The sequence below is a fragment of the Sphaeramia orbicularis genome, chromosome 2 (assembly GCF_902148855.1).
Source record: "Sphaeramia orbicularis chromosome 2, fSphaOr1.1, whole genome shotgun sequence".
Classification (NCBI taxonomy): domain Eukaryota; kingdom Metazoa; phylum Chordata; class Actinopteri; order Kurtiformes; family Apogonidae; genus Sphaeramia; species Sphaeramia orbicularis.
In genome coordinates this window covers 26,075,716-26,102,672 of record NC_043958.1, presented here as the reverse complement: position 1 = coordinate 26,102,672, position 26,957 = coordinate 26,075,716, and the positions used below count along the sequence as shown (strand labels likewise).

The 26,957-nt window shown below is 34.9% G+C and overlaps 1 protein-coding gene and 1 pseudogene across 1 annotated transcript; both read right to left on the bottom strand.

Moving 5' to 3' along the window:
• Window positions 1-6,375: 6,375 nt before the first annotated feature.
• Window positions 6,376-14,201, bottom strand: LOC115431650 (claudin-10-like; annotated as a pseudogene).
• A 6,491-nt stretch (window positions 14,202-20,692) lies between these two features.
• Window positions 20,693-26,066, bottom strand: LOC115433601 (claudin-10-like). Its single transcript, XM_030155089.1, has 5 exons — window positions 25,847-26,066; window positions 24,829-24,990; window positions 24,651-24,732; window positions 23,756-23,860; window positions 20,693-20,890 (listed from the first exon to the last, which is right to left on the bottom strand). Exons 1-5 carry the CDS (start codon window positions 26,064-26,066, stop codon window positions 20,761-20,763), a joined length of 699 nt encoding a protein of 232 aa, XP_030010949.1. The 3' UTR covers window positions 20,693-20,760.
• Window positions 26,067-26,957: the final 891 nt, after the last annotated feature.

Here is a 26,957-nt window from a genome sequence, read left to right as displayed (position 1 = left end):
TGAGTTACGTTTTAACAGCAGACACACAATAAAAACAGAATAATTGCAGAAGTTCAGTGAAATTAACAAATGTAGAACGTAAAATGTATTGGAATAAAAACGGTGTTCCTAGTAAATGGACTATCCTGTGTTTGTAAACTTTAGGTAAAGACCACCACCTCAGTTTTGTTGGATCTGCTTTGGCGTGTAAAAAAAGCAGCAGAAACTCTGTTTATGTATAAACAATAAGCGGTCAGGTCTGAAACGCCTACGTGAAATAGAGAACAGATGACACATGGAAACAAAACAGGACAAACCAGTGCTCACAATGTGTTTTCACCACAGCTGAAACTTTACACATAATAAAAATGATCTCACAGCCAAGCAGATGAAAAGCACATGCTGTTGGTAATGTTACGTCATTACTTCTTTGGTTTCCACCGATGCATGTGCAGTTCATACCAAAAAATGTGAGCATCAGGAGTCCTCTGACCGCTGCAATGTATGCTGGGTATCACAGATAACACATACTGCTCATCATTTACATATGGGTCAATGTCACTATAACGTGCCTTTCACTTTTCAAAATGTCCAAAAAGACCTTGAGATTTTCCATTAACCCTTTCATGCACAGTGGTCACTCCAGTGGACAGTTCTTCTCCAGCTGTTCTCTTGTATATTCATGGATTTTGTTGTTTTACTTGCATATCAAACCCACAGTAGATACTTATGCACCATCCCATAATACACTGCAATTCATACTGTGACCATAACATTCCTGTTCTTGATAACCTGACCTCCAGCAACATATTTGAGTGTAAATCAATTGCTAATTGTTATTAGACTGTAATTAACAGGGTTTGTTTTTTGTTTTTTTAAGTTGTTGTGTTTTGTTGTTTTTGCATATTATTTGAGTGAGTATAACTGCTATTATAGTATGTTAAAACATGAGAAAACATCAGATTGGCAATATTAAAAAAAAAAACATTTATTTCATCGTTTTCACACAGTATGACAGTCAATGCATGTTTTTTTTGCTTCAAAAATTAAACACATGGTGTCCAGCTGAGTGGACATTTTGTAACTCCATGAAAAATAGATTCATAAAAAGAAAAATTTCAATCCCATTATTTTTTTAATGCCTAAAGAGGAATAAAAACACTCAGGAAAAAAATCTTGATTAAGGTTCTCATATTTCATGCATGAAAGGGTTAAACTTTATGTTCAGTGTTAACCCTTTCATACATGAATTATGATAACCTTAGTCAATATTTTTTTTCTTGAGTGTTTTTGTTCCTCTTTAGGCATGAAAAAAACAATGCAATTGATTTTTTTTTAAATTATTATTATTTTTTTAATGAACATATTTTTCATGGAGTTACAAAAATGTCCACTCAGCTGGACACCATGCATTTAAGTTTTGAAGCAAAGAAACATTTCTATAAAAATCATCATCAGAAAGTGATATACTGTGTGAAAACTATGAAATAAAAGCATTTTTAATGCCACTAATTGCTAAATTGCTACTGTTTTCTCACATTTTATCACACTCTAATATTAGTTATTACTCATTTCATGGAGCTAAAATCCTCCTGAGACCCAGGAAATGGACAGTTTTAGCTTCTTTACATTAAAAAATTGTCTTGATTGGAAACTGCATAACGCAACAGTTTTTTTCAGATACATTTTAAAACTATTTTTATTTATTGATTGATTTTTTTAATGGAATGTCCTTTGTAATGGACAGCATTTTTAAAGTAAAACTGTCAAACTTTTGTCCCCTACAGAGGACAAAATGCATTGCTGGGTCTCAGGAGGATAAGCAAAAAAAAAAAAAATTGTTTGTTAATTACAGTCTAATACCAATTAGCGATTGATTTCCACTAAAACATGTTAGTGCAGATCAGGTTTATCAAGTACAGCAAAGTTACAGTAATTGTATGAATTGCAGTGTTTTGGATGATGCATAAGAGTCCTGATATGGAACTAAAACAACCAAACCCATGAATAACAATAGAACAGCCGTAGAATAACTGTCCACTGGAGTGACCACTATGCATGAAAGGGTTAAATTGACTGTAGGCTGTTAGAAATATATTTTATAAACATCTATAGAAATACCAAATTTCTTATTTTTCTCTTTATCCTCCTAAGACCCATCTATGGGTTTTCTCTCCACATTTGTGAACAAGAGTTTCACAACTTTATACAAAAAAAAAAAAAAAAAAAAAAAAGAAAACTGTCCACTACAAAGGACAGTCTATAAAAATTTTAAAAACTGCATCTGAATAAACTGTTGCATCATGATGTTTCCAATATAGGCACTTATTAATGAAAAAACAAAAAAAGCTTGTGCTTTGCTGACATTTTCTGGGTCTTATGAGGTTAAATTTCATATTTTACTTGTTTGTGGTTTTCTATCAGTCCTTTTCTCTGCACTTGCTTGTTGAATGTTGCTGCTGTTAATTATGAAATTTCCCCACAGTGGAATAAATCTTATCTTATCTTATCTTATCTTATCTATCTTATCTTATCTATCTTATCTTATCTTATCTTATCTTATCTTATCTTATCTTATCTTATCTTCTTATCTTTTCTTGTCTTGTCTTATCTTAACCCACTTTATCTCATCTTACGTTATCTTATCTTATCTTATCTTATCTTATCTTATCTTATCTTATCTTATCTTATCTTATAGCCCCACACATGCAAAGTCTGGTGTACCATGTTTAATCTTACTTTTATTATTCTTTTGTGTCATTTTTTCACAATCAGAAAATCCATAAGATTAAAAAAAATATACAGGTTAAATATACCAAACATACCAGTTAAAAATATTTTCAGTATAACTAATTCCATACAGATCCCATTTATCACAACTATTAAAATACAGTCGTTCCTACATTCATGAAAAACCTGAAAAAGTCATGGAAGAGCAAATTTTTCCCCTAATATTCAGAGTAAAAAGTCTCAAATCTGCTCATCTGAACTGTAGGTCTTCAAATGTCTAAAATATGATTTCTGAAAGATCCTAAAACCCGACTCCTTTCAATGTAAATTTGGGAAAAATTGTAGAATTTGACCACACACATTATAAAAAAAACCCCAAAAAACTATAAAATAAAAGCTACATGGAGGCAAAAATCAGTCATGTAAAAATGTGTGGAAAATTTTACTTTAAAAGTGTAACTGCTGTGTACGGGCAAATACAAAAAAAGATTAAATGGGTTTTAAATTGAATCCATAACGGTCTTAAAAAGTTAAATTTCACTTGTTGAAACCTAATGATGAAGGGCTATATGAATATAGAGATGGATGTAAAAGGCTGCTTCCAATAGTTGCAATTATTAACAATACATTATATTCTGGTCAGAAAACAATCTATTATTGACACTTGAAAAGTTACAGAAAGGTTTTCATCCCATAAAGAACCAAACATCTACCACTGACCAGAAGCATTTACTGATCTAAAATGTTTAATACCTGTTGATCCACTAATCCTATTAACACATGTAAATAATTGGTGTAAAATGCAGTTTTTCATCTTTTCACGGTCATCAGAGAAAACCCATTTGGACGTTCAGAGTTCAGAGTTACCATGGAAACACCATCATCTTCTATAACATTGATTCACCAGTAAAACCCTTGTAGTCGGATTGATGACAGTGGCTGACGACGCCTCTTTTTTACTGATATATTTGCCGAAAACATCACTTTTTCTCTTGTTTTTGATGTAATAAGCTTCAACGTTAAACTGAGCTTACATGAACGTTTCCATAATGGGTCTCAAACTCATTTTAATTCAGGTGCCACATTCAGCCCAGTATGATCTGAAGTGGGCTCCAACAAAACAATAAAAATATAATGTTAACTCCAAATATTTTGCTATGTTTTAGAGTAAAAAAGGAAAATTGCCTAATGAAAATATTTACATTTACAAATTGTCTTTTAAATAATGTGAATAACATGAACAACTATGAACAAGCTGAAATTTATTAAAAATAATAATAATAATAATAATAAGTGCAATTTTAACGATTTTATGGCTCAGGTTCTCATTTAGTCGTGAACTACAACTTACAGATTTATCTATAAAGACACAAAACATTTCGTTACACAAAGAATATTGCTGTGATTCCATTTTACATTATGAAAATGTTCACATTTACAAACTATCTTTGTGAAAATGTTTTTCATTTCTTCAGAAATTTTTATCAATAGTATGCCTCAGCTTCTCATTACACATGTGCATTACAACTTACAGATCACAGTTTATTTACAAAGACACAAAACATTTACTAACAGGCAGAAAATTGTTAAAACTGCATATACGTCTCTTACGACATTTCAGATTGTTCGCATTTGTTTAGATTTTTCACAATTTTTGCAGAAGAATAGTTTGTAAATGTAAATATTTTCATGTAATGTTACTTTGGTAACACTTTATTTGAAGGTCTAGTTTCTAATGCATTAAGTGCACATTCATAAGACATTATAATGCATTTATAATGCATTATAAAAGTCATTACAACAGTTTATGATCATGTACAACAACTTATACCAAGGTTAATAAAGTATCATAAGTTTAGGCATTTATTTATTTACAGGTATTTATATTTATATATTGTTACGCTATATATATATATATATATTATATTAATATATATATATATATATATATATATTTTTTTTTTTTTTTTTTTTTTTTTTTTTTTTTTTATTTAAACCGTTTGCGCTACATCATATCGAACAATATTGCACTCTCCTTTTAAACACTTTTTTATTCAAATTTATATGACTGTTTTTATGTGTATGTGTATGTCTGTGTATGTTTTTTATGCTGCTAACAACACTGTGAATTTCCCCATTGTGGGATCAATAAAGGAATATCTTATCTTATTTTATCTTATCTTATCTCATCTTATTCAGCTTTCATAATGTTTTTACATCCATACCAAAGCAGTGTGAAGGAATTTATTTTTTAGGTGGAGAACTTTTGTTCGGTTTTGTCACTGGTCCCTATACCCATCTATTTTAGGGATTTCATATTTATTAAAAAAAAAAAAGTATGTGATTGAATTAACAAAGATTTGGAGCTGCCACATTATTTTTTTTTTTGCACAAAGCAACCTGTAACACTTCTATTTATTGTCTCTGTTCTTTTAATGTTTTTTTTGCAAATAAAGAGTTATTATGAACACTTCGATGTATAATTTTTGACTTACACTGTAATTGGAGTCAGCAGATACTGCTCATACTTCATCATACTTATGTTAATATCATCAGTCATCCTGTAAGTTATTATTGATGTTTATAGGGCATTATTCCATTTCAGAAGCTACATGTCAGAGCAGTTCTCTGTGTCTTTAAACTGGCTGGCATTATGATGGTTATAATGTGTTATGTAACCCAGGACTTGACATTCTTCCTTCAAACACTGTTGTCACTTTGGTATGAATGTATAAAACATTATGAAAGCTGAATTTATAATACATTATGCCTACACTTATAATACTTTATCAGCCTTGGTATAAATTGTTTTACATGATCATAAAGTGTTGTAATGACTTTTATAATGCATTATAAATGCATTGTAATGTCTTATGAATATGCGCTTAATGCATATAAACTAGACCTTCAAATAAAGTGTTACCGTTACTTTTTTTTAACACTAAAACAAAGAGAAACATTTGGGGTTGCCATTATTTATAGGTTATTATGAGAGTATTTTACTGGTCTGACCCACTTGAGATTGAATTGGGCTGAATGTGTAACCTGAGTGAAAATTATTATAAACATTTTCGGGGTAATTTTTGCATTTCACAAATTTATCCCAGGGGCTGGATTGGACCCCCTGATCTACATGATCAGTGAATTAAATATGAGAAAAAACCTGATTTTCATTGAAAAACAAAAAATACAGATGATAATATTATAATAAATGGCGATAAATCATTTAAGAAAGGTTAAATAAAAGAAAAATCATCTGGGAACTGACACAAAAGTAGCACTGGGTCATTATGGGTTAGATTGTGGAAACGTTTGGAAATCCCGAAACACTGAACATAATTACATCTTTTAATTTATATATATGAGTTTTTGAGAAATGGTTCAGTGTCACTCCTTGAAGTTGCCGATAAAGACGACACCGTCCGGCCACTGCTGCTGCTCCTCGAGTCAGATAAAGTCGATATGCTGGACCTCGATGAGAGGCCAGATTCTGACCCTGATCCTGACCCTGACCCTGACCCTGACCCTGATCTGGACCCTGCCGACTGACTGCTTCTCCCCGTCCTCGTCGTCCGCCCTGACATGGCTGAGCGTCCGGTCTTGGATGTGCGTCCTGATCTTGTGGAGATCTCGGACACCTCGGAGCGGTCGGACTTCGATGAGAGCTCAGATGGAGGACACCTTGGTCTTGGAGGTGATCTCAGACACGGCGGACAGAGCTGTGGTGGACTTGGTTTTGTCATCAGTTTGCTCTGGGTCTGGTTCTCGGGGAATTGTGATTACGCTGGAAAAAGACACACACAAAAACCCTTTAACCCCTGAGACATTATTTCAATGAAACAGGCTGCTGTGAATTTGCATCTGTTTCAGTGTCATAAAAGCTGCTGTATGTGTTTGTGTTCCTTTTGATTCGGTGGTTTTGCTTTACTGTGTGTTTTAGGGTGAAAACAGGGTGGAATAACAGAAAAAGACCAAGAGAGGAACTGAAGATTTACAGGTTTTTGCAGGTTTTTTACATCGACTTTGGCCCAGTAGTTTTTGTTGTGGGCTCTACTTTTCTAAAATAGTCCAGCTGCTTTTTGACACCTGGTTGAACCCCAAAAAGCAGTTACATGGTCAAAACTCAGTAAAAACACAGTAAAATAAGTAAAGGAAAATAACGACAACACTGCAAACAATAAAAACAAAAAACAACAAGGAAAACGGTGTAAAAAAAAAAAAAAAAGGTAACACTTTACTTGAAGGTCTAGTTTATAATGCATTAAGCGCACATTCATAAGACATTATAATGCATTATAAAAGTCATTACAACAGTTTATGATCATGTACAACAACTTATACCAAGGTTAATAAAGTATTATAAGTGTAGGCTTAATGTATTCTAAATTCAGCTTTCATAATGTTTTATACCTCCATACCAAAGTGACAAGTGTTTGTAGGAAGACTCTCAAATCCTGGGTTACAGAACACATTATCAATTGTATGATATAACACAAGTATGATGATGTATGAGCAGTATCTGCTAGCTCTAAGTAAAGTATAAGTCAAAAATTATACATTAAAGTGTTCTTAATAACTCTTTATTTTGCAAAAACAAAACGTTAAAAGAACAGAGACAGTATATAGAAGTGTTACATGTTGCTTTATACATAAATAAAAAATAGTGAGGCAGCTCTAAATATTTGTTAATTCAAACACATACTTTTTTTTTTTTTTAATAAATATGAAATCCCTAAATTAGATGGGTATAGGGACCAGTGACAAAACGTAACAAAAGTTCTCCACCTAAAAAAATAAATTCCTTCACAGTGCTTTGGTATGGAGGTATAAAACATTATGAAAGCTGAATTTATAAAATATTATGCCTGCACTTATAATACTTTATTAGCCTTGGTATAAGTTGTTGTACATGATCATAAACTGTTGTAATGACTTTTATAAATGCATTATAATGTCTTATGAATGTGCGCTTAATGCATTATAAACTAGACCTTCAAGTAAAGTGTTACCAAAAAAAAAAAAAGCCTAAATGATCTGTTTTTATAGCCAGTTGGTCTTATTCACTGCTCTGCATTTTGCCCCCCATTCCACTGAGCATGCTCAGATGTATATGGAAAGAACAAGGTCTATTCTATCAGCACGTTTTGAAATTTTTGCTATTGAGCCAACGGTTGAATTTTTAAGAATATTTAAATCAAATCCTACATTCAGAACACTCACCACAGGCACATCAGGAGTTAAAGGGTTAACAGACAGGCACAAATTCAGAAATGTCAAGAGCAGCTGTAGATGCAGATGATTCCATAATGAGTAGGTTTTGCATTCCGCTTTAACCACAGAGGTTTTTAGACGAGGATTTAACCCTTTCATGCATTAATTATGAGAACCTTAGTTAAGATTTTTCTTGAGTGTTTTTATTCCTCCATAGGCATGAAAAAAACAATGTGATCAAGTTGTTGTTTTTTTTTTATGGAGTTACAAAAATGTCCATGCATTTAATTTTGAAGTAAAAGAACGTGTTTAAAACCCAATATCAGAAATTGATATTAAAACAATGAAATAAAATCTGACATCTCACATTTTAATCTCACATTTTAATATATTCTAATGCTAATTATTACTCTTTTCATGGTGATAATATGCAAAAAAAAAAAATTTTTTTTTTCCTTACAAATAACAGTTGATTTACACTGAAACATATCGCTGCAGATCAGGTTTATCAAGAACAGCAAAGTTACAGTAATGGTATGAATTACAGTGTATAGGATGAAGCAAAAGTGTCCACTGTGTTGGCTGATATGGAACTAAAATAACAAAACCCATGAATATACAAGAGAACAGCTGGAGAATAACTGTCCACTGTAATGACCACTATGCATGAAAGGGTTAAAATATTCTATTCTAATATGTAAGTAATTCTAATGTTTTTTCTGCCCATTCTCTGCCTTCTATACTTTTATTCTTATTATACAAACACAGCAGCTAAACATGCATATGCCAAAATGTTAACTGTTATTTTATTGTTTCTATAGTTTACTGTTTTGTGCTAAAGAGAGAAAAAAAAGAAGAAAGCAGAAAAAGCTTGAAAAGAACCCAACTTATTCAGCTTGAGATCTAAAAGTCAAACGTGCTGTCTCTCCAGTACCAAAACAAAATGGATCAATTCCCTTAACATCCATTTTTTTTACTACTTTTGAGGCATAATGTACCACAGAAAAGAGGGAAAGTCGGATATCAGCACATATGAGTCCCAACAAAATGAAAAGCTAACTGACAAACACAACTGATTCACATTTCTGCAATAAGAAAAAAACAGCACTTGAGTTTGAGTGTTTGAGTTGTGCGTACACGAGTGTGGTTCAGTTTGTTCAGTTTTAACCTCTCCTTACTTTTTACTCAACTACAGGATTTAGTGCTCTATCTTCTCTGTATTTCCACTCTTTCTTGTTTCATGTAAAACACAGAATTCAGTCATTATATCATTACATCCTTATAACCACATAATTATAATTACACACAACTATATTTTTGCACACTTATATGTATATTCTTTAACCCTTTCATGCATGAATTATGACAACCTTAATCAAAATATTTTTCCTGAGTGTTTTTATTCCTCTTTAGGCAAAAAAAACAAAAAAAACAATGCGATTGAGAATTTCTTCTGAAAAATAATAAAATAATAAACAATAAAAAAAAAATAAATACATTAAAAAAATAATAATGAAAAAAAAAAATCGTATGAACCTATTTTTCATGAAGTTGCAAAAATGTCCACTCAGCTGGACACCACATGTTTAATTTTTGACGCACAGAAACATGTATTTACTGATAAATTGTGTGAAAACTATGGGGAGGGCTTGTGATTCTGGGGGTTTATTCTCAGGGGAGATCAACATAATGTTACCAGTTCAAGTCAGAAATGATATGTAGTGTCTTAAAACTTTAATAAAGATATGTGTTAAAAAAAAAAAAAAGATCAACAAAATCCATGAATATATAAGAGAACAGCTGTAGAATAGCTGTCCACTGGAGTGACCAGTATACATGAAAGGGTTAATGATCGTATTGTTGCGACCCCAGCCTGTTGCCTGTTGTGTGGTTTGGTCTGTGTGTTCCAGGGCTGATCAAAGATTAGGGGCACCTGCATGCTGCTGCAGGAGGCCCTTCTTCAAAACCAGCTGGATCAGCTTCATGGTCTCTGCCTTCCATGCCATTCAGACCTCCACCCTGCCAAGAGGAGCCTTTACTTATAGTTTTATGGTTTGTTTAAATCCTTTGTTAAAATAAATGTTCCCTTTGTTTTGAACCTGTGTGCAGCCTTTTTTGTGTCACGGCCAGAAGCCACTTTGTAACATATTGATGATATATTGTCTCGTACAAATTGCTGTTTTAATTGTGTGTCTTAATAGAGTGTTTAATGTGTATATTTGATATGTATTCATATAATATATATTTAGAGGTTTTGCGGGTGTGGTGTCACCTGTCAGAGACTGATATATGGATGCTATTTAGAGCTTTGCATATATATATGTGTGTATGTGTGTTTCTTTTTTTTGTGATGCATTTGTTCCATGTTTAGTCTATCGTATGGTAACCATTTCATCTTGTATTTGCCATATTTCACAAAAAAATCAAAAGGAAAGGAAATTATGTGTAAATTATGGTTTGAATGTAAGTGAAAGCTGCAAAACTGGTGAAAATGAGGGAAAAAATGAGTGCTATAGTGTTGTTGGATCTACAGCACACAGGAAAAGCTGTTAAAACACCACAGTATAGTTTGTTGTGAACAATAGCTGTAGGGTGTGTACCCACAATGCACATGTGCACCCCTCTTACTTTATTCTATTAAAGAGCACTTTCAAGTACAACATGAGGCTTTAATTGCTTCTGCTGGATTTACTGAGGAAGTGGAGTTATTTATGGACACTCACGTGGTCTCTCCCCCACAGAGCGGTTTACACACTGACCACAGGTAGAAGAAACCACCAGCCATATGGAAACCAGAGCCCACCCAGCCCAGGAACAGCGGAGTGCCCAGGTCGAACCTGTCCATGCAGGAACAGACACCACTGAGGCTGGAATATTTAAAGTGATGCAAGCATTCATTCATTCATTTATTATTTTTTTATTTATTTATTTATTTATTTATTATTTATTTATGACATGACTTTCTATATTTACTTACTTCAGGTCAGTAAAGTCAGGGTTGAAGTATTCCACAGAGACATACTGGGCATAAACACCATATCCACATGTAGATAGTACACCTGAGAGAGCCAAAAAGAAAATGTCATAAACAGAGCCTGACAGGGGCAATGGCAGATTTAGCTACGGGTGCCCCCCCCCCCCCCTTTTAAAAAGCAAATGGGGGGGGGGCTCTTTATGCTGGGAGTTGAACCCACAGTCTACTGTACTCAAGTCAGTAGTGTTACTCACTGAGTTGTGCAGCCACTTGAATGACTAGGTTGCAAATATATGTACATACACACACACACACACATATATATATATATATGAATGAGAATGAATACATATTACATTATAATAACTGTAGTTATTATACATCGTAATGCAATACCTCTACTGTATCCTGTTGTTTCTAATTTAAAATTATTTGGAATGCAATGGAATTCAATGCCATAACTGAGGTTAACCTTATTAAAGCCAACTCTTTGCTTTGGTTCCAAAAGGTCACATCAGTGAGGTTACATTGTATTCATTTAATTAGTGTAATAATAGTGTGATAATTTTTTTTTTTAAAAATGCCGTTTTAAAGTGATTGAAGCATTTAATGTTAATTTAAAAAAAAACAACAAAAAAAAAACAAAACCACCTCCATCCTTAACCCCCACCCAGAGCTCTGCCCCTGGACCCCACCATTCTGCTACACCCCCCCTCTTCCATTTTTTTCAAATATTTGAAGCAGCCTTTTACATCAATGTCTATATTCATAGAAAATGTTGTAACTTTTTACATTTAACACCTTTTCTGGATTCATTTTAAAAATCCATTTATTTTTTTTTTATTTTTTATCTCTTTCACAAGTGAATTTTTCCCCATACTTTTGCATTAGTCGATCAACAGGTTAAACAGTTTAGAACAATAGATGGTTTTGGTCACTGGGTTTTGTTTGGGTTTTTATGTGTTAAATTAACCTTTATCAGACAAGTGACGATTTTTGTTAATTTCCATAAACATTAAATATGGGTCTAATCCCATGTTTCAGTGAGGTCAAGAAAGCATGTTGGTTTTTATAACACTATACAGTGAATCAGAGAGATTGCTGTAGAAATTTTGAACCTGTAAATAGTGAATTGAGCGATTTTTGTCAGTTTCTGACCTTATAAAAGTTGTTTTATTGCATGTGTTTACTTTTAAGCAAGTGCTGCTCAAGTATATTATGGTAAAAGGAGGGAGACTGTTGTCATGCCAACTGACGAGGAGGTAGATGACGATGTCCAATAACACACTATGTTTAAACTTTTGGAATATCACAGTATTTCAGTGAGTGCCCTATAAAGAGTTAATACATGTTGTAGAGAAAAGTAGGAGACTATGCAGGTATTTACCGCTGATTATGTGGCACCATCCACCTGTGTAGATCTTCTTGTACTTTGATCTGTCTTTCCGCCAATGAAGGTACACTCCATGCCCAGCATACTGAGCACAAACCCTAACATGCCCAGGGAGAGGGCTGCCATCAGCAGGCCTCGCACTATTGGATATGTCCTGGAGTTATGCAACATCAAGAAAACAACACATCAGAGCACATCATGTCGACGTTAAGACTGCACTGTTATTACTGCACTATTTGCACAGAACATAACCAGTACCATTATACCTCACTCAGACCCACTGGTTTGGTCACACTGTATATTGTATATTTTGAAAAATTTGATACTCCACTATAACTGTATCTTACTTGTTTATTCTCTATCTTACTTTTATGTTATTTTTATTTTTTACTGCATGCTTCTTACCTACTCCATGTTCTAAGTATGCATCAAACCATTGAAGCAAATTCCTAGTAACTGAGCCCTGTTTATTTACATGCCAGTAAACGTGACTATAAGTCTGATTCTGATTACTACCCTACGAAGCTAAAGCACAGTATCTGCCAAAATGTTCACCTGAGAAAACTGCTTTTGAATGTTGCTTTCACCAAGCCTGAGCTTTAAATTATATTTAACTACCAAGTGTAGGATGTATTTGGTTAAAGTGAAATGAATTTCAAATACGTTGAATCTTGACATTCATGCATAAACATGTAAGTGCAACAACTGAGCAAATTCACTTAGTTTTATATTAATTGATGGCAGCACTTACTACATTTTAAGTCAAGACATACTGCTTGGTGCCTTAATGGCAAAACCCAGTCTTTTATAAACATTTACATGTAAACTGACAAGAACTCTGGGCACTCTGAAGTATTTTAGAGCTTTCTTTTTCAAGCATTACCTGCATTACAGAATACACACTAAAACCAAACTGACCTCTAACATCCTTGCACACTGAAATACTTGCTACTTTCTTCATGGTGAAGCCAAGGCAAACTGCAGTAAGTGCACTTACTGCAGTTTGGTTTCACAGTACATTTTTGCAGATACTTCAAAGGAAAAATGTCAATCTCTCTAGGAATTTAGCAGGAGTCCTTCAAAACTCTTAACAGATTGAACAGCAGGATACTGTGCTTCTGATTGGTACAAAAAAAAAAAGCAAATACTGCACTTTGCAGGGCAGGTTAGTGCAAACAAAATACACAACAAACACTTCACGTACCATCGACAGACCAGAGCACTGGGTAGTCCGTAGCATGTTACTGACAGCAGTGGAGTCTGTGAAGCAGGATCTCCACAGGCTGGACCAGTACCCGGCCACTTGATGATGGAGGAGCCCCCCATGCCTCCGATGGAAGTGATTTTCCAGCCCTCCATGGCCATAGTGCAGGCCACAAAAATCCAGCCCCAGCACTGTCATTAGGAAACCCCAAATCTGGACCACACGGTCTTCATCTCTCTTGATTACCTGTCTATGTTTTATATCCAAAAAAAAAGATCTCAGAGTACAGGTTTTGTTTCCCCTTCTTTGAGGCACCTCATGTAAAATCCAAATGGGATAACTGTTCTCTTTGTTATCTACAGTTAACCCACAGAAGCCATGTTCATCCTGGAAGAACACAGAGTTTTCATCCAAATCACACAGAAGTGCTCTGTTTGTCAGTCGCTGCCTTCAGAATAAGAAACCAAGTGGATTACCGGTACAAAATGGGGTTGTGTGGCGGTTTTCCCTTGAATTACACATGTACATGAGGGTGAGAGATGACAATCTCTCAGGTTCCCATGGAACACAGCTGACAGTTAGCAAGTCTGAGTCTGGAGTGCTCACCTAAGCATGTATCTCAAATTACCAAAACAACTGACCTCATGACTCGGTTGGACTTTCACTGACTTAACCTCGTAAGCAGAGGATTTGCATTTAAGTGAAGCCATACAGAGGCAAAACGCACTATTGTATCTCCATTTTTAAACAAATACTTTTTTGCACCAATCAGAACCGTAGTATCTGTTGTTCAGTCTGTTAGCGTTTTGAAGGACTGCTAAATTTGGTCAGTGAGGAGTGCTAGTGAGTGGAACTCAGTACCTGAGGAGGTTAAACTGCTTACAACATACAAGGCCTTCACAAAAAATTAAAAATGTGGCTTATCAACACCTACAAGCTGCCAATACTAAAAGACAAGCCTGTTGTGATGTTTTGATGTTGTGGTCAAATGTTGTCAGTGATATGTTGTGATGTCTTCTTCTCTTTAATATGTATCTTGTATTATATTGTACAGGTATTGTGTGTTTTGTGCTCCCTTAACAGTCTGTTATGTATATGTTATTTGTTACATTAGTGCCCTATCAAGGGTCTAACCATGTCTCTCTCCTGTAAATATTCTCTTTTTTTTTTTTTTTTTTACTGCCTTTTAAAAACTTGGCCAGTGGACTACAGATGAAAACTAGCCTTCTGGTTAATTGTGGCTTTTTTTTTAACCATGTGTAACCATGTGTTTATGAAACACCACTGTCCCCTTTCAACTAAACTAAACTACTTCCCAGAGATACTGGCACAGAGTGTCCAATATTTTTGTCCATATAGTTTAGAAACATCAATATTTCCTTTAAGTTTAATGGGAGATTTTCTTCCTATGTGAGACGTGAAGAAGGTAGATGGTTAGATGTGGTAGAAAATTATTATTTATGGTCAGAGCATGAAAAATTGTTGACAAATTTAGAGGTAGAACATTTGAAATCATAGTCATGGATAAAAAACAAATCAATGTTGAGAGAATTTAAGTAAAAAACATATCTGAGGCATTTTAGAATCCATTGCCAATTTAAACTAAAATTAATCTATATTATAACATTTGTCATTATTGTTTTGTAGTCTAGACCCCTGTTAGAAAAGAAACACCTGAATTCAACGTGTCCCATTACTTTTGTCCACATAGTACATGACATTGGCAATTATACTACACTATTATGAGGCTAACGTCATCATGAAATTAACATCCTGTAGATAAACTGGCTGCTGGAGCTTGAGTATTTACATTCAGAAGACAGATATTCTCTTATTAAAACTTCTTCTGTATTATATTTATACAATAATTTACAGAATATTCGAAGTGACCTTTCCATGTTCCTTTCTGTGAAATCAGTAATAACGTGGCTGCTATGACCTCTGGTGAGCTGCACTATGCCTCAGGCTTTCAGCTGGTTATTAGTCCTTTTTTCTGTGACCTCACTGTGCTGAGGGTCTCGTTTTTACACCACAACGTCTTTGTCCCGTTATAATTACCGTTAAATCTGGGTTAATGAGACTTACAGGGGGTGATGAATGTTCATTCTGAGGGGATGAAAGAGCTCTTTTTTTCTTGGCTTATGACAGAAGGTATTGGCAGTGGTAGGGAGATATTAGAAAAGGTGGCTGCTGGGTAACCCCTTATTTGATCAGTTTTAACCCGTACAGACCCTGTGTTACTTTCGTGACTGTTCCCAAAGGAATTTTACTGTAGACTTAACCCAGTGGTTCCCCACCTTTTTTGGCTCATGACCCCATTTAACATCACAAGTTTCTGGCGACCCCAGACATTCAAAACGAAGACTTGTTTTGGTACAATTAATTTGTTTTTGATCATGTAATAGTTGCTATACTATGTTGCAAATATACATTAATTTTAGATGAGATTCAAGCTATTAACCCTTTCATGCATGAATTATGAGAACTTAATCAGATGTTTGTTTTTTTTTTTCCTGAGTGTTTTTATTCCTCTTAGGGCATGAAAAAAAACCAAAAAAAAAAAACCAATATGATTGAATTTTTTTTTAAATCAACCTGTTTTTCATGGAGTTACAAAAATGTCCACTCAGCTACACCATGAATTTTATTCTTGATGCAAAGAAACATGTATTTAAAACCCAATATCATAAAGTGATATGAAAACAGTGAAATGAAAACCATGTTTAATGCAGCTAATCTGATGTTTTCCTCACATTTTAACATATTCTAATACTAGTTATTACTCACTTCATGGAGATAATATGCAAAAAATAAATATTAACAATTGATTTCCACTCAAGAACCAATCAAGAACAGCAAATTTACAATAATGGTATGAATTGCAGTTTATGAGATGATGGGTAAGTGTCCACTGTGTTGGTTGATATGGAACTAAAACAACAAAACCCATGAATATACAAGATTAAAGCTGTAGAGTGACTGTCTACTGTAGTGACCACTATGCATGAAAGGGTTAAATGTATTTTCTTGTGGACGGAGGCAGAAAAGCCTGGTGTAGATTACTGCACAAAGTGAGAATTTTATTTTCCTTGGTCAGGATATGTACAGTCAGTTCAGCTTGGATTTACAAGGCTGACAATTAATACTGAAAAAACAAGAACTCAAACTATGAATGATGAAAGAGCTGCAGCATCTGGAACTGACCACAATGAACATTTGAAGGATAAACAGAACCACAGTGCTTCAGTTTCAGCTTCACAGTTTGTCATCTCTTTCACATATTGTGACTGTTTCTCTCAACCCACCATATATATTTATTAATAAGGTGTTTTTTTTTTTTTTGTTTTTTGTTTTTTTATCGATTACTTGAAATTTCAGGCGACCCCATTTGAATTCCGATGACCCCACATGGGGGTCACTGACTTAACCTTTCTTAAGTGATTCATCATCGTTTATTATATTATCCTCTGTAATGTTTGTATTCTTTTCAGTGAAAATCAGTTGTTTTTCTATATTTAATTCGCTGATGGGGTACATGTGCATTAAAGCTCAGAGCAAATTCAAAGGTTATTACATCAGAAACAGAGAAACTGAAGAAAAAGTGACACTTTCAGCAAAGATATTAATAACTGAATGTAAAAACAAGTGTGTCCAACCACTGTCACTGATCCAACTCCGTGGGTTTTCCTGGTGAATCAATGTTGTAGAAGATGACGGTGTTTCCACGTTCACCATGGAGCCTCTGAACATTCAAATGGGTCATATCTAATGACCATGAAAGATGAAAACTGCATTTTGCACTAATTACTTAAAATGCATTAATAGAATTAGTGGATCAACAGTTATTTAACAGTTTAGATCAGTAGATGCTTTTGGTCGATAGTGGCTGTTTGGGTCTTTATGGGTTCTCTAGTGTAACCAAAAAAAAAAGTATGTCCAGCAAGGGAATATATTGCTGCAAAAAAAAGACATTTGAATAGATGTGTGTTTTTCTCACTAAAACAGTTAAGAAGACTTAATTCTGTCTGTTTAATCTTGTTTCTCCTCAAATCTGTCCAGCTTTAAACATGGATTACTACTGCACTCTGGTGGGGTGTTCACATTAATGCACTCATTGGACCAACTTCACATACATTCTGAATTGGTTACCCAACTATTAGAACACTTAAACACAGCAGCTAAGTGTTTTTAGCAAATTGAAGACTTCTTCATCTACTCCTGGTCTATGTTTCCAGGCTGTAGAAAATGTGCTCTCTGACACTAATCACAGGTGTTTTTACACATTATAAAGGTTTTAAATGTGGTTTTATTTTAATATAAACACAGTGAAACAGGTGTTTCTTTTCTAACAGGGGTCTGGACTGCAAAACAATAATAACAAATGTCATAATATAGTTTTATATTGTGATAAATATCATATTGATTATTCATATTGATGTTTATATCTCAAATTGGCATGAAGAAGACATCTTACAGCTTTAGCCATGATATGTCCCAATATTTTTGTCCATATAGTTTAGAAACTTCCATTTTTCCTCAGTAAAAAGGGAGATTTTTTGTCCTAGGTGAGATAGTTAGTTGAGGTAGAAAATTACTATTTACAGTCAGAGCCTGAAAAATATTTTAGAAATTGAGAGGTAGTCATGGATAAAAAAAAAAAAAAATCAGTGTGAGAAAAACTGAAGTAAAAACTATATCTGAAGCATTTTGGAAGCAAATTTAACAATTTAAACCAAACTAACCAATGCAGTAATATTTATCGCAATATAAAACTATTTAGGACATTTGTCATTGTTGTTTTGTAGCCCAGACGCCTGTTAGGAAAGAAACACCTGAATTCAATGTGTCCCCATACATTGTCCACAAAGTGTATGACTTAGGCAATTATGCAATGAGGCTAATATTGTGCTGCCTTTCATTTTTGTAAAATCTGCTTTATTTCAGATTAGAAAATGTTGTAAGTTGTAGCATATTTTAAACTGACATATTAGATTCAGTACCAGTTGTACTTATTACTACCTAGGATAGTGCCCACATTAAAGAAGACAATACAACCTTTATATGGGAGTGTGTTCAGCGCAGGCCGGACAACCTGACACTTGTTTACGGAAACAACGGCACTGGAAAGTAGCCAGGGCAGCCGGTCTCTGCCAGCTGGTTCAAGTATCCAACCTCTGGGCCAACAGGGTTTGCGTAACATAGCCTGAGGTTCCTACCGATAATAATTCCTAGGTGGAGATGGATGGCTGATATGAGGGGAAACGTCCGGTTCGAGCCCTCAGATCTGCATAACCATCTCTGGGTCTCGGAGTGACCTAGTGACCCTTGGAGGTCAGATCAGTGGACCACAACAGAGGTCTCTTACGGATCCAGCTTTTCTATTTTAGATACACTGAAGCATTTTATAAAGAAGAAAAAGCTGAAAATGCATTACAGGACGGTTATGATAATAATATATTGTCCAGTACATGTTGTACAAATTTCTGTTGTAATTTTGTGTCAACTCATAAAGACCCAGTGCTACTTTTATGGCAGTTCCCAAATGAATTGTTCTCTATTTCTACTTTCTTAATTGATTTATTTATTATTATTGTATTTGCATTTTTTGGTGTAAATCATGTATTTTCCTACATTTAATTCACAGATTATGTAGATGTTTCTGAAAATTCAGAGTAATTTCAAAGTTACAAGTGGTGCCAGGCACAACAAACCCCGCCCCTTGCATGTATTGTATCTTATTTTGGCATCAATCCAGCTGATGTCATCATGTCTATGCATGTGGTGATGTTAGCATATTAATTACCTCTATATGTGCCAAGTTTAAAGTAAATTAAAACAAAATTGATGTATTTATAGACATTTGAAATGAGAAGAAAAACTCAATTTGGTATGAATTCAACCAAAAGCTTTGCTGCTACAGTCATGTGAAATTGTGCCCGTTATAAGTAAAAGAGATTTTTTTTTTTTTTAATTCATAAAAAATTTGAACTTTAACCTACTTTTCCCAAAATGTAATTAGATCTGTTCTGGGTCAGTGGCAATCTATAAACCCAATTTGGTATGAATTTAACAAATAGTTTTGCTGCTACAGACATTTGAAATTTTGCCAATTATAAGCAAAGGGATTTTTTTTTTTTTTTTTTTTTTTAATCATAAAAAATTGAACTTTAAGCTACTTTTCCCCAAAATGTAATCAGGTCTATTCTGGGTCACTGGCAAGCTATAAAATCAATTTGGTATGAATTCAACCAAAACAAAACAAACAAACCCCCTTGCCTTCCCTTCCCTTAAGAGAAAGTTGTTTTTTCAGCAAAGATATTGCTAACTGAATGTAAAAAACAAGCGTCTCCATCCACTGTCATTGAGCCAACTCGTTTTACTCGTGAATCAACATTGCTCAAGATGACAGTGTTTTCATGTTCACAGTGGAGCCACTGAACATCCAAATAGATCATATCTGATGACCATGAAAAAATGATGAACTGTATTTTACGCCAATTATTTACATGTATTGATAGGATTAGTGGATTAATAGTTGTTAAACAGTTATATCTGTGGATGGTTTGTGTCACTGATGGCTGTTTTGGTCTCTATGGGTTAATGGAGTGTTTTAATATGGATATTTGGTATACATATAATTATTCAAAGCTATATGTTTGTGTATTTAGAACTTATATATGTATCTATTTATATCTTTTCTGTTGTATTGATAACGTCTTCCTGCTACTTTTTATTACACTTGAATGGAGCCACTGTAACATCCAGTAATCCCCCCCCCCCCAAGATTAATCAAGTATCCAGATATGGATTATAATGGATTGAGGATTTCAGCAGGAGTAATGAAAACCAACCAACACCCCCATTTTTATTTCCTTTTGCGTCCAATTCTTTGGTTCTTGCTTAATATTATGAAAGACATTTTTGTGTGTGAGACAGGCGGAGTGTTGAAGGTGACCGGTGAGTTTTGAGAGGTATTTTGCGCCAAATCAAATTTCCTGCTTTAAAAGAAAAACAAGCGTATCATTTATTAATGGGTCACTGACAAAAATGGGCCGGGGGGCAGTTATCTTACTCAGTTTTTTTAATGTGTTGTTTTTAAATAACTGTTTTACTATCGTTGCACAGTACAAAAAAAAAATGTAAACTGTTCATTTTTGTATAATTCAGGCACAGACACAGTGTACGCTTTTGATCTGTTATATCATTTCTGGGACTACAAAACTATTTTGGTACATTTTGCAATTAACCCAGTAGCAGCAGAGTCCAATTTCAGACGTAGGCGTTTCTTCCAAACTGCCTCGGTGGCTCTCGTGTTTCCTTGTGCAGGCTGCTGGCTGGTTTACTCTGTTTGTGGCGTGTTGTCACAAAGGATGCAGCTCCATTGTAGGAGTACTCTGTCCTATAAAAAGTACAAAAAAGAAGCATTTAGAGCTACTTACCTTCTTAAATATTATAAAGAAAATGTACTTAGCTTATGAAAATTTAAAGGACTCATTGTGCAGTAAATGATTCCTGTCAGTGTTTTACAACAATATCATTAGCCTCATAGCATAGTTGCCTGAGTCACACACTATATGGACAAAAGTATCGGGACAGGTTGAATTCAGGGTTTGTTTTTTTTTAAACAGGGGTCTGGGCTACAAAACGATAATGACAAATGTCATAATATAGTTTTACATTGCAACAAATATAATAACAGGACATCTTACATCTGTAGCCATGATGTGCCTCAATATTTTTGTCCATATAGTTTATAAACATCAATATTTCCTTCAAGTTTAATGGGAGATGTTTCTTCACAAGCGAGATGTGAAGAAAGTAGTTAGTAGCTAGTTAGTTGTGGTAGAAAATGATTATTTACAGTCAAAGCATGAAAAATATTTAGGATATTTAGAGGTAGAGCATTTAAAATCATAGTCATGGATAAAGATAACTATTTAAACAAAACAAACCAATGCAACGCAATGAAATTTATCCCAATATAAATTTATATTATGACATTTATCATTATTGTTTTGTATCCTAGACCCCTGTTAGAAAAGAAACACCTGAATTCAACATGTCCCAATACTTTTGTCCATATAGTATATGACTCAGGCAATTATGCTATGAGACTAATAGTATGATATTTTAATACTGATCTACACTGTATGTTGCATTTAACTGTTTAAATTTGTGTTCTTTTTAACCATTGTAGAAACTGTTGGTAGTTTAATTGTTACAGCCAAGCATCATGTTCTACAAAATCATGTATGTTTGTAAGTCATTGTCCTGTGGGAAAAACTCTGTTTCCCAGATTTCAAGTTGGAACCTTAAATTGGTACCGGAGCTGATTTCATGGGCCCTTTCAGTTTTATTCTTTCTTCAATAAATAAGACGTAGCATAGTTTCCATATACAGAATAGGTCTAAAAGCACTGTGGTATGCAAAATAATAAATAAATCAGTATTTAGTAACTATGATCTGACTAAAAGCCTTAAAGAAGAGAAGAATTGCAGTGTTCTAGGGCACTTGAGATCTACAGAAAACATTATTTTAGGTCTTATCAACAGTCAAATACTATTTTGTCAGTTGCATCAATCAGTTGCAGTAAATGAATATTTGCCATTTGAATGGAAATTTAAGGAAAAAATCTTGTCCTCAGTGGTGTCCAGTGGCCCTCAAATGAATGCCCATTGGATAAAACGCCCCAGATAAAATGATATGCTGATTCATTTTTCCTAAACATGACAAATATGTTCATTAAATGTAGACCTCAACAAAGACACCAGTTGTTGAAAGTGATGAAGAAGATGTAACAAAATGAAAATGGCAAACAATTATAACAGAAGATTTAAAAAGATAAAACCAAATCAAAATAAAAGAGCTAAAAAGAGTAAAATGGCATGGAAGATACAGCAAGACAAAAATAATGGAAAAGACATTAAAAAGTGACAAAGAATTTAGATCTGTTGTAATTCATCATGAGTTTTTGTAAGTTTGGGGCCTGAGGAAGAAGTTCTCTTTTGGGTCTTGAACTTTAAAAGTTTAGGAAAAACTGCTCTAAAAAGTCAACTTTTCATGAGCCTATTTTAATGCATTTTGCAGTGAATCAATTTTTTTTTTTTAACTCATAAAGACCCAAACATCCAATGGCAACCAAAATCATTTAGTGATATAAAAAGTTAAATCACTGTTGATGCAATAATCCTATCAGTCAATGGAAATGTTTGGTGTAAAACGCAGTTTATTATCTTTTCACAGTCATCAGATATGACCCATTTGAACATTCAGAGGCTCCGTACTGAATGTTGAAAGACTGTCATTTCTACAACATTGATTCACCATTAAAACCCATGGTGCTGGATCGATGACAGTGGATGGACACACTTGGTTTATGTTCAGATAAAAATAGATTTGGCTGAAAAAGTCACTTTTTCTTCAGTTTTCTCTGTTTTTCATATAATAATCCTCAACTTAGATCTGAGCTTTTATGAACATCTACATGATCAGTAAATTAGACGTAGGAAAATACCATAAACAAAAAAATACTGAAGATAATATTACAATAAATGGTGATAAATCACTCAACGGTGGTTAAATATAGACAAAAAAAAATAAATCATTTGGGAACTGCCACATAGTCTTTATAGGTTAAGACAGTGATTTTTCTTTATCTGTAAGAGAAACACTTCATCCCTTTGAAAAACTCTGAAAAGGTATTAAAGCTGTCAAAGTAAAAGTACATTAAACTTATATTTAAGTTCAATAATTGAAAAATTTACATCCCTTTACTGTGTATTTGTTGCAGAAGATAGACAACATGGTAGTGAAACCAATCCATAAACCAGGATAAAGTGGTTAATAAACAAATGTTGATAGGACATGTCAACTAAATTAAAAGGGGAGCTTTATTTCTCCGGCCTAATGCAACACTTCCCTATAGGCGCCCTCAGTCAAGGTGACTTTCACTCAGAAAGGGTCCTCATTACTAGAGCGTAACAAAGGAAACATTCAGCCATCAACAGGCGGGTATCAAAAATAACAATCATACAATTTACCCGGTAGGTTCAGCAATTACGTGACAAGATGCTGAAAGAGATTAGAGGAGGTTTTATTCGAATTGTCCTCATTGCAGTTAAAGTAATAATCCAAATTGCCCTAAACTGCATTAGGGAGTCATTGCACTTTCATGTCAAATTAGATTTCCTCAGAGAAGTCTGCCCTTGTTGCCGATGACAGATGAAGGATCATATTCTTGCTCTGGAAAAAGTAAGTGACTTGCCTCAAACTGAAGCCGTCAGACAGGGAGAGGCAGAAGACAAGTCCACCTAAAATACACAGCACAGAACCGGCCCAGCCGATGAAGAGAGCAGCTCCCAGCTCAAACCTGGAAGGTGAAATGAAATGTGTGACTGACTGGGCCCTTTTCATCATCCCTTCTTTAACCCTTTAACCCCTGAGACATTATTTCAGTAAAAACGGGCTGTGGGAAGCGTCATAAAAGCTGATGTGAGTACATTCTTGTGTTCCTTTTCTTCAGCGGTTTTGCTTTACGGTGTGTTTTAGGGTCAAAACAGGGTGGAATAACAGAAAAAGGCAAAGAGAGGAATTGAAGTTTGACAAGTTTTTACTAAATAAGGCACTCAGAATGTACATCAATAAGAGATTTAGAATGTTTAACGTGAAATATGAACTGGAACACACTGAATTGGAATTTTGGCTCAGCAGTTTTTTTTGTTTTTTTTGGACTTGTTTTTCGAGATCAGTCCAGCTGCTTTTTGGCATCTGGTTGAACTCCAAAAAGCAGCTACACGGTCAAAACTCAGTAAAAACATAGTGAAAAAAAATTAAGGAAAATCACCCCAACACTACAAACAACAGTAAAAAACAAAAACAAAAAAAAAAACACAAGGAAAACAGCCCAAACTGTCTATTATTACAGTGAGTCGGTCTCACTCACTGCTCTGTGTTTTACTCCCCATTACACAGGCAGCTGGGGCTGCACTGAGCATGCTCAGACGTCTGTGGAAAGACCAAGGTCTACTCTATCAGCACATTTTGAAATTTTTGCTATTGAGCAAACGGTTGAATTTTTATGATTATTTAAAACAAATCATACTTTCAGAACGCTCACCACAGACACGTCAGGGGTTAAAGGGTTAATCCTGAATACTTACTTCTGGGCAACAAAGAGGGGATCAAAGAAGTCAGTTGTGATCCGCCGAGCATAGATGGAGCATGCAGTCATGCAGCAGAGGCCTGTGGGAAAGAATGAAAGACATGGCTGGAAATGTGTAAAGAATGAACTCCATCCCCAAGAATTTCAGACATGCAGCAGCAGTCCATCGTTTTTACCGCTTAGAATAAAGTGGAAGCCAGACAGGACGGTGAGACGTGCTTTGGTGGTCTCGGAGCCCCCTATTTTGGTGCACTTCATTCCTACCAAGGCGAGGGAGGCACCAAAGAAACCCAGACACACAGCGGTGATCATCAGACCCCGACAAACCTGAATGTAGGCTTCGTGTTGGAGACAATGAACAGAGCTTTAAAGAAGACAAATGCAGCATCACCAGAAATGTAACCAAAATATTCTGGTGCCATGCAAGAAGAAAAACTGCCAATAGGGCGAGGCTTGTTTCACTAGATTTCCAGAAATCCAGATGCTGAAGCATTAACCTAAGCTCCAAAACTCATGGAAGTTCTGTTGTTACAAGTGAAAAGTTGTACAAGTGCTACCTCTCTTAGAATACTACCCACAAAAATATTACAATGTTAAATCTACCTCAATATTATCTGAAAAGTTTGGTGTACTTTCCTTAAAAACATGTTCAACAAGAATATTTTTCTTTATAGAAAAAGACAAATAAGATTCACATTCCAGGAACAACTTTTTTTCTGTCTTGAAAGTCCATTTTTACAATGAACCAAAGGGGTTTGAGTGACAAAACATAACATTTCTTCAAGATATTATGCTAGTAGTATTTAGATCGAAGGTATTTTTTTCGTGTACTGTAAAAGGATTTGGTGCGTGACCTCTGCAAGACTGTGTGACTTTCTCAGATTGCGTCTTTCTGACATATTAGGAAGTCATAGTGGTCCAGGTCCAGCCCAGGTCCTTTCCTGACATATGCCTCAGGTGGCCTTTAGTGACTTTAAGTGTGGTGGTTGTTTGTAGGCTGATGCCAGACCCACCAGAGGAAATATCAAGTTCCAAATGCTCTATTTTACAATGGTAGTCATTCATCTCCCATTACAGGTGTTCACTTTTTGGCATTAGGGCTTTGGCCAGAACATACAACTTTCTACAACATTCATGTTTCTATTTGTCTTTGACTCTAAGGAAACACATCAACAGTCACGACCCCAAACTCACCGTCCAGAGCCAGCATTGAAGGAAAGTCCTTGCAGTTGGACACACCGGTGGAATCGGTCACACAGGTTTTCCATAGATTGGACCAAAATGTAGCTGTGGTGATGACAGTCCCATCTACAGAGGACACTTTCCAGTAGTCAGTGGGCAGGGTGGAAGACACCAGGATCCACCCAGAGATGGTGAGGAGAAAGGCGACGATCTCTGTTGCCATGTTGCCCATTTTATCTGCTACCTTCTCCTGTGGCCTGGAGGTCCACACTGGGACGGGACGGAGAAGTTTTCGAGGTCCTCACTGGCTCGCTCTCTTTTTTTTTTATCTGAGATGTTCAAGGTTTTGAGAGGAGGCGGGAGGATCAGTCCAAGACAGGTACGTCAGTTTTTGTTCCTTCCTCAGCTGCTCGGTTTATATCTGAGTATCAATGTCTGACGAACCAATTCTCTTTCAATCAGTTGTTGAATATAGTGTGTGTGTGTGTGTGTGTGTGTGTGTGTCGGGGGGGAGGGGGGGGGGGGGGGCTCATCACTCCACAGAGGGTCTGCAAGAGGATCTGTGGGAGATGGAAGCCTTTAATTGAAAGGATCTGAAAAGTCTTTAACAGATGAGGAACAGCAAAAGTAGAGCTGAAATAATGACTGAATTAAATGAATGAAATGTCTGATTCCAATTCTTTATTTATCATTTAAACATGACATCATACATGTACTGCAAAAACAAAATAATGATGCATTGTAGAGAGAATAAAATGGTTAGTACAAAAATATGTAAATATCCATAAAAAAAAAAAAAATTGACATAATAAAATCTGTAATAACAAAAAAAAAACTGTTGTAGTTTGATGTTAAAATGTATTGCAGTGAATATGGCCTAAGCTGACAGGTAGAACCACTATTGTACAGTGACAATAGTGAAAAGACATTTAAACAGGGACGGTGACCCCGTTGTGCATGTGTGTTTCATACCAAAAGTAAGCAGTCTAATATTAACTACTCTTAAATAGAAGTTAGAGCATAGATCACCTTTCATATAACACTATGGCTCCATCTACTGGCAAGTAAATGTTACTTATTTCTTAATGTCATGTTTTTTACCCAGTTGTTGAATTACTATCAG